The sequence below is a fragment of the Rutidosis leptorrhynchoides genome, chromosome 10 (genome assembly GCF_046630445.1).
Source record: "Rutidosis leptorrhynchoides isolate AG116_Rl617_1_P2 chromosome 10, CSIRO_AGI_Rlap_v1, whole genome shotgun sequence".
Taxonomy (NCBI): Eukaryota; Viridiplantae; Streptophyta; class Magnoliopsida; order Asterales; family Asteraceae; genus Rutidosis; species Rutidosis leptorrhynchoides.
The window spans coordinates 250,413,567-250,423,395 of NC_092342.1; the positions used below are offsets into that span (position 1 = coordinate 250,413,567).

The 9,829-nt window shown below is 34.2% G+C and overlaps 1 protein-coding gene across 1 annotated transcript; it reads left to right on the top strand.

The window, feature by feature from the left end:
* Positions 1-2,222: 2,222 nt before the first annotated feature.
* LOC139872141 (ras-related protein RABA1f-like) lies at positions 2,223-4,471 on the top strand. Its single transcript, XM_071859963.1, has 2 exons — positions 2,223-2,591; positions 3,742-4,471. The coding sequence occupies exons 1-2, from the start codon at positions 2,371-2,373 to the stop codon at positions 4,163-4,165; spliced, it is 645 nt and encodes a 214-aa protein (XP_071716064.1). The 5' UTR covers positions 2,223-2,370; the 3' UTR covers positions 4,166-4,471.
* Positions 4,472-9,829: the final 5,358 nt, after the last annotated feature.

The window sequence follows — 9,829 nt, forward strand, 5'->3', positions numbered from 1 at the left end:
ATGTTTATTCTCAGGTACGAAAGAAATCTTCCGCTGTGTATTTGCTCATTTTATAGATATTACTTGGAGTCATTCATGGCATATTTCAAAAGATGTTGCATTCGAGTCGTCGAGTTCATCAAGATTATTATCAAGTCAATTATAGTTGGATATATTATGAAATGGTATGCAAGCCTGTCAACTTTCGATGAAATGAAAGTTTGTCTTTTCAAAAACGAATACAATGTTTGTAAAATGTATCATATAGAGGTCAAGTACCTCGCGATGTAATCAACTGTTATGAATCGTTTATAATCGATATGGACTTCGTTCGGATGGATTAGGACGAGGCGTTAAACAATGGGTTTTCTTTAGCAAGGTTTTTAACGAGGCAGTACTAGTTATTCTCTAATAAAATTGTCATCCAAGGGGGAGTGTTATAAAAGTTAAATTGGATGTTAATTTTATTATTATAGATATTGTATAGTAGATTTTTTGAGTATAAATACGTGTATTATGAGTTTATAAAACACACACTAAATATATTCTCTCATATTCTCTCATATTCTCTCTATATACTTATTAGTAGTCTACAGTCAAGAACTAGGCCACTAAAGGTAGTTATAAGTCTACAAAATTATAACAATTTATTTAATTAAGACAAAATTGCACCGGGGGTCCCTGTGGTATGTTCGAAATAACAAGTGGAGTCCAAAAGATTTTTTTCACCTTTGGGGGTCACTGTGGTTTGCAATAGTTTCACAAGGGGTCCAATCGAGTAACAGACGTCAAAAATGCCGTTAAGTGCCCACACATGTTGTGCACATGAGGGTAAAACGGTAATTTTGTTAAAACTGTTAAATTTAATATATTTATTTATTTAGTAACACTAAAATAAGATCAAAGCTGGTGACTTTTTTTGTCTTTATCCTTTCTTTTTAACTATCATCCTCATAAGTCATACCATCAATATCCATCCATCCACCCATAAATCTCCTCAAATCCAAACACAATGATCTTACCAAGAATATCAAACTTAAATTAAAGAATCGAGACCCGTGATCGTCGGTGGTCGGATATTGCTGCAGTGGTGGTGTTGCTTTAGATATTGTCACCGCCACATCCCCAAAACTCCCTGCAACAATTTTTCAACATGGTTGATTCAATCATAACCCCACCACCATCGCCGGATCCTTATCGGCGTCATCGAAAAACCTCTCCACCACCGCCGTCATCTATCAACCCTTAATTGGTGGTTGTGTTTTTTATTATTGTTTTCAGATCTATCGCCGTCTTTGGTGGTGGTTAGCGATCTGAAAACAGGTGGTGTTTAATGGTGGTTGAACTTTTGGTTCATAAATTTGAAATAAATCCCCTGAGATGGAATCAATTGTTGCTGCTATTGTTGGAAACAAATGTTTGTGAAGATTTTCTTTTACAAATATTGGGGTAAGTGATGAATCCATTGTATATTTCGGTAATCGATTCAGGAAGTGGTAATTTTAAAAAAGGCGACTCCAGATCTGTTTAAGGTATTGTTTTCATCAGGGACACCCATTTACTATTTTTTGTTTTTGACAAGGTCGTCTTGTATCTACTGCTGTTGTGGTATTGGTAATATGAGCATTTTACTATTTTTATTTTTCATAGGTCTCATATTTTAGTCAGTTACTGTAATGTAATCTAAATTTTAAAGGATTGTTGATTAATTGAGCACTTGAGCATATGTATTTTCATCTGATTTGATGAACCATTGGGTTCTACTAATTAATGAAAGATATGTGATATTTCTTTAAATGACTAAAAAAAAGCCAAAATGATATTTATTAATTAGATTTTGATTCGTGATTGACTATGGATGCTGAGTTTTAAATTAAGTTTATGATTTTGCTGGGTTTCAATTTAAGGTTAATAATTTTGGGTGGATGAAAGTTTAGAGTGGAAGAAAGAGAGTTAAAATGATAAGCTATGAACTTAGTAAATTTTAAAAAGACGAAACTACCCTCATATGCAAGTCATGTGAGGCCCAAAAACGTTAAATGTTGACAGACGTTAGGCCGTTGGACCCCTCGTGAAACTATTGCAAACCACAATGACCCCCCAAGGTGAAAAAAATCTTTTGGACTCCACTTGTTATTTCGAACATACCACAGGGACCCCCGGTGCAATTTTGTCTTTAATTAACTAAACTAAATACAGGAGAACAGCAATCAAAATCAAAAATCACTTTGAAAGGATCTCACTTCCCCGCTGTTTCATTCATATTTTCAACTTTTACTTACAGATCTATCTATATCTATACCACATTAACATTCTTCCAAAACGAATCCGTACACATTTCCATCATTTTACTGTCTTAAATCTTCAGTTTCTTAAATACTAGTACAATAAATGGGAGCATACAGAGCAGATGATGATTACGATTATTTGTTTAAAGTAGTTTTGATCGGCGATTCAGGCGTCGGTAAATCAAATCTGTTATCTAGATTCACTCGAAATGAGTTCAGTCTCGAATCGAAATCAACAATTGGTGTTGAATTTGCTACTCGCAGCATTCGTGTTGATGATAAAGTTGTTAAAGCTCAGATTTGGGATACTGCTGGTCAGGAACGGTATGTTTATCAGATCTGTTTTCATTCTATTCATTCATTTGCTATTTATTGTTGAAAGCTAGGGTTTATGATGTTTTTGATTGAAACTGCTTAGATCCGTGTATAAATTTGATCGTCTGCAAATGTTGTTTAGCTCTAGGGTTTCAATGTAGCTGATTTGTGTTTAACTCTTTAAATTTAGTTATAGTATCTGTTTAAGTGAAATGTAGTACAGTAGTTGTTATGAGTGGAATTTATACGGTCAGGACAGGGCGGCCCAGCTGGATTTAAAAAAACAAAATTTACACTAAAAAAAAAAAATTACTAAAAATTAAGGTTTTTTTTAGTGTTTGCCCGGCTATAAACAAAAATTTAATAAATTTTTGCACCCGCCCCATCTGTGGTCGGGTTCAAGTTCCGCTACTGTATACGGTGTTGTTGAAGTTAATTGGAATGCAATTGCTCGAAAAGCTTGGTAATAGCTTGACGCCTCGACTCGATATAATCTCATGCTTTGGGCTCAAACTTGATAAATCTTACGTCCATTAAGCTTTAGCTCGAGTTGAATTTGAGTTGCTTGATTATATCTCGGTTCCTTTATAACCCTAGGTGTAAAGGGTGAGTAAATATCTACCTACCTTCGTGAAAAAAAACCTTTGTTAGGGAGTTTGATCTTTGTCTATGGACCCTGAGAGAGATAACCCTCAAAATGTCTAGTTTTTATTGATAAATGTATCAATCTTGCAGGCAATAATTTATTTATTTTCTCTCTAGTGAAGGTGCAGGACCTTTTTAGCCTGTTTTGATAATAGGCATTTTCTTTGATTTATATCGTTTGACCTGTTCTTATCAACAAGATACTAATCGGATGAAGCCATTTTCATATTAAGAATGAGTTCAAATTGCCTCCTCTAAAAGATTATGATTTCATATCTGGTTTTGATGCTAAGACCTCATCTATATCAACATAACAATGAATTTGTTGTTGCATGTAACAAGTATAAGAGAAATATGTACCTGTAGAACCTTTTCTGGAAGTACTGTTAACTATCTTGTTTAGTCAGTTATTTAATATGCACATGAGAATAATATAATGTTGTCTTAAGTTGCTTTTCAAAAAAATAAATAATAATAAGAACGCAATCTTAAATCTATCTTATTATTCTGAAAGGTACCGTGCAATTACAAGTGCATACTACCGAGGTGCAGTAGGTGCATTGCTCGTCTATGATGTCACACGCCACGTCACTTTCGAGAATGTAGAAAGGTGGTTAAAGGAGCTTCGGGATCATACAGATCCCAACATTGTAATTATGCTTGTGGGTAATAAAGCTGATTTACGCCATTTACGGGCTGTTCAAACTGAAGATGCTACAACGTTTGCTGAAAAGGAGCACACATACTTTATGGAAACTTCTGCCCTCGAATCACTAAACGTAGAAAATGCTTTTACCGAAGTCCTTACCCAAATTCATCAAATTGTTAGCAGAAAAGCACTTGATGCTGCTGATGATTCAGCTGCTTTGCCGAAAGGACAAACTATTAATATGGATGATGTATCAGCAGTGAAAAAAGGTGGATGTTGTTCTACTTAGATGGAAAAAAAATGGATTTTGATCAAGTGAATTGTATTTTTTACAAGTATAAATCATAGGTATAACGTTTCTTCAAAATCGAATCTGACTTTTGTGGCTATCCGAAGAGAACCAAACATGTTGGAGTCCAACCTGAACTTTCAAAGGATGTAATGTCCCTGTTATGATCATGTGGCCTAAATTCTAGATAGGTTTACATATGATTTCTTTTAGAAAACTGATATTGTAATAGTGTAATGTTTTTTCTTCAAGTTGTCTTTAAATTCTGTATCTATGTACTATGATTAATTACTTGGTGTGTGAAGATTGAACGTTAAGTGAAAAAAATGCTATTCTTTAGTAGTATAGTGATCTCTTATAACTGGTCAACTACAAATGCTTTTGAACCGTACAGTTTGATGGTAGATTTATGTCGTCATCAATCTCTATTAAAGATTAGCTGTTCATTCTAATTTTTAACCAATAAAACGTGACCGTATTGGGTTCTACTAGGTAAAAAGGTGGTTTATATAAAAAGAAGCAATACTTGTACAAGCACAAGCTCGATGTCTTCCAAAATCAACTAAATAACAGTCGCTTAAATTTTATTAATCAATCATTTAGCTGATTTGATATAACTGATGTATCGTAATTGGTAATAGACTTTTGAATTTGTAGTGTGTTGATTGCTAATGAAGTGTAATCATAAACTAACCATCTTCATGGTTACACCTTAAGTAGCATTTTGAAAAGTAAAAACAAAATAGACGTTTAACATATGATCTTACTGTGTTTAGGTGATGTGCTTAAGCCTATAAGATCGGTTTTGATTTGATAATTGTTACATAGCTCCAAGTCTACAACCACACAAACTAATAGATAGTTACAGTGAATGTTGTGTTTGTTTTAAATATATAATATTTAGCCTACTGATCAGGCACTCCAATATCACTGCTCCAGATTTCTGCACCGATATCTTGGTCCTTGACAGTAACATGTTCTAAAACAGTCAAATCATCAGCATCTGTTTTAGAAGGCATTGTTTATGTGTACTCCACCGATGATTCTGCACTACACCAAGTTCATCTTGTTTCTTTCCATCTACTTGTTAGGGCGTTGAAATACCGTTCCTTGATTTAGAAGGTTCAGTGTTTCTTTCTTCCATGGAGCTTTGTTAAGCAGCAGCTTCTGAAACAGAAAGCTCCTTTGCTGACTGCTCTTCTTTTATGACTGTTAAGACATCGTTCCCCGAAGGTTCAATCTCTCTTGTAGGGATGAGCAAAAATTCCCGAAAAATCGAAACCGAACCGGTACCGAAAATCGGTACCGATAGGGATTCGGTATCGGTATCGGTATCGGTTCTTGATTTTGGGTAAATTCGTTTTTGGTACAATCGGGATCGGTACCGGTTCAATACGGGGAAACCGATTTTGAATACCGATTTTCTTTACAAGCGAAGTAGCAACTTGTATACAACTCAAGTAAGCTTCAATTCTTTCATCGGTAAAAAAAAAAGGGTTTTATGATGATGGTTATATGTGAACTTATATAAAAATGACGATACAATATTGATTTAATGATGATACAGTGCATGAACAATGATCGACATAAGCATTCTGATCTTACCCAACCGTAAATCCGTAATGATGCTGTTAATTTTTTTCTCTTTAGATACAACTAGAAAAAGGAGCCCGCGCGATGCCGCGGGGCCTTTGATTGCGTATTCATAGTTAACGGAGCGTATTATAGGTGTGTATATGTATTGAATATAGTCCGAAGTATTGAGCTTTTTTTTAAGTGTCCGTTTCACGTATAGCTAGTCCCGTTGTGTTCGTAAGATTTTTTTGAGTTGAACGGTGGGGTCGGAAAAATTTAACTCGCACTGAGCGAAAAGATAGAGCCCGCTAAAAATTCGGGTGAAAATAGTTTCTTTTATTTTAATAAAATTGCATTTTTACATTTTTTACCCATGAAAAATGTAAATTTGAGTAGGCGTTGTGTAATTGAGGAAAATGTGAGGGGCCGGTTACAGTGTGAACAGAAACTCAAAGCTACAACCCAAAAGAATTTAAACTGCAAAGTTTTTGGGGGCTGTTAGTATACAGGGATACAACCCAAAAGAATTGAAACTGCAAAGTTTTTGGGGCTGGTAGTATATAGGGATAATAATAATAATAATAATAATAATAATAATAATAATAATAATAATAATAATAATGTGAGTAGGCCATGTTTTAACATTCCATTTTTCTTAGTAAACAAATATATTTCCTTTTTTTATTTTGCTAAAACTTCCATGCTATTCCCCAATATTGTTTTGTATGGCGTATTAGTTACACTATTTGGAAGATTAACTACAATATGAGTATTAGCTATCAAAATATTTTGCTGACATGTACTTGGTTTCGTCTCACAAACTACCAGTACATACATACATGTAGTGTTTTTGTTACTTTATACCTACATATTAAATTGTACAGCAAAAGCAAGATTATACAATGTCTATGAACAAACAAGATTGTACAACAAAAGCAAATGTATTCATTTTTCGGTACCATGAGGTACAATACCGAAAATACCAATACCGGTACCGAACCGTTACCGTTTTCGGTATTCGGTACAATGTTCGGTTCTCCCTTTTCTTTATTTTCGGTATCGGGATTTTCAGTTTCGGTAGGGTACCTGTACCGATCTCATCCCTACTCTCTTGTTTCTTATGTTGTGTTTTGTGAAGCAACGTCTGAAACAGAAAGCTCTGTTGCATATTCCTCTACTTCTTTGATTGTAGAAACATTAATCCATGTTTTAGAAAACATACCGTTTCCCCCAAGGAGGCATCATCAGCTTTTTTAAAAGATTTGGCACTTGTGTCCAATAAGGAGGCTACCTTACTTGTTACAACATCTTCCCTTCACTCTGAAAGGTTCATAAATAGGAAGACAAGCTTGTATTTGAAATTACAGACATTCATTAGTATATATATATATATGTATAAATAAATTAGCAAACACCGATCATCAGTTGTCTTATCTTCTTCAAATACATCCCCTTTCGAATGTCACCTTACACACCACTTGTTTCCACTACATCAGAGGATTTAGCAGAATCTTAATCCGTCTCCTTGAATTCAGCTTCTTCAAGAGAGGTCTTTGCTGACACACCAATATAAGACGCTGAACATAAAACATAGCACAAACATATAGAAGCATACATGTAGCATCGTTTAAACTTCAACCTGGAGAACAGGACGTGATACCTTCCGAACAATCTCAACAATGTTTTCGTCAATCGCAACCCCTTCAGCAGGGTTGGCTTCCAGGGTGTGTCCATCAATGATTGCAAGATCAATATCTTCAAACTGTACATGTACATCCATAGATACGACTAACATCATAAAAAAAAGAAACTACAAACACATTATATGCAGTAGTGATCTGAAAAGCCATAAGGCAATATGTATATATACCTTCTTTTCAACGGAATCTTCATTTTCAAACACATTAACATCAGTCCTATTATCCTTGCTAGTATTATCCGAAGCAGTGCGCTCTGTCACTTGTTCCCGGCACTCGGTTTCTGCCTCAAGATCACCTTTCTTAGCCAAACTATCTCCACTGTATGACAACTTCTTGGCTTCTTTAGACGATTTGGACTCTCTTTCACCCTGTGGACCCATTAGAAACATTAATTAGCAGGGGATAAAAACAGCCATAAGAAACAGGATTGTTAAACGGTCTGAAAATCGAGATAGGGTGCTACTGAACACGATGATATAAGCACGTATGCACACATCATTTAGAAATGCAAAAAAAAATACGAGAAGATACCACTTGCACGTCTTCATTCACTATTTCACTATGCTTTAGATCTGCCATATCAAGAATCTCTTTGTCGACATCTAGGCTGCCACTTTCAGCCTGTATTACATTAAAAATGTGTCAATAAATAGAGAGACCTCATGTAGCTAAATAAAGGGTGCCAATTTTAACTTATTTATCTAATAATGGGTTGATTCTGAGTTGAGGCGGGTAAAAAGTTACAATTCTAAATTTTGCAAACATAAAACGTGCTAAGAGTGTCAAAAGTAACCCATAAAGAGCTCAACAGAAAAAATTGAAAAAAAATAAAAAAATAAAAAATTAACTTCCTAACTGAAGAAACTTAATATCTATTTGATAACACTAGAAAAAAATAGAGTAACAGGTGCTCAAAGTTTTATTCATAACAATTCGGACTCTTATATAAGACATTAGTTCATAACAATAAAAAAAAATGGAGAAACAAGTGTTCATAGTTTTGCTTGGCGGTTGGCGTTCTGATATCCTCGACAAGAGAATGGGTCGGAAACAGACAAACAATCACGAAATATCCCAGTCACGCCACATACATCTGAGTAAAATTACTTGCTCTTCACGGGTAATATGAACAGGGAAAAATATAGGTTAACTCGTTCAACTGTTCATAGTTTAAAACCTCAATCAGACCGGCCATTCCCATTTAACCAACCATAAAAGCAACCATATATAAGTTATTGATATTTTTGAAACTGAAATGGTCATAGTTTACCTCTCGAAGAGAAACCAAATGTTTAATCTGTTCGTTTACAATAACAGTATCTGCCAGCATTTCATTATCTTCTCTTTAGAAGGTTTAACTTCCATGTCCACTGGCATATCACCATCTTTGATTCCAGAATCCTCTATCGCCTCCTACTTGAACAATAAATTAAGAAGGCAGATCATCCTCAACAGGTAGACTAGGAATCAGAAAAAAAAAAAAAAAAAAGACGTGGTACCCATATATAGATATAGATTAGATACATACATACATACATACATATATATATATATATATATACATATATATATATATATATACATACATATATATATATATATATATATATATATATATATATATATATATATATATATATATATATATATATATATATATATATATATATATATATATATATATATATATATATAGACAGAGTAACATGTGTGGCACCTGTGAATCAGAAAGTTCCTTTATTGTTTGCCTCTGTCCATGTTATCTATTCCTTTTTTACCCTAAACAGTTAATTAACAGATGAAAAACATTCATGGAAATTAAGCACAATTGAACTGGAGTTCAAAAAACACTCAAACCAGCTACATACCGATTCCTCCATGAAAGCAGCATACACGTGTCCAACAGAGATCCTGAATTACTTGTTTCAACACCATCCACTTCACCATAGAAGATTCACAAATAGGACAAGGCTAATTTAAACTTAAACATACTATATAGATAAGTGAGCAGACACCAATCAGAAAATTAACTCATAAAGTCACAAAGAACGAACGAACCAAGTCATCAACTACATTTTCTGCATCACCACTAACATCTCCAAATTTCTCATGCTCAGTTTTTCCTTAACAAGCATTTTCGACCTTCAAGAACAAGAAATTGACATTTAATATGCCAGAAAAAAAAAAATGCATTATGAAAGTGTGAAACAGTGATGCATGCGCTGACAAAATTTGAGGAGCCAACACTTACGCATACAATGTACATAATTCAGAAAAGAAAGGCACACGTAGCTTATATAAACCACTTTAATGAATCAAAATTGCACACTGGGCATTTGCGTTAAACAAACGAAAAATATAAGATCAAGACGCACTCCGCACTTTCAAG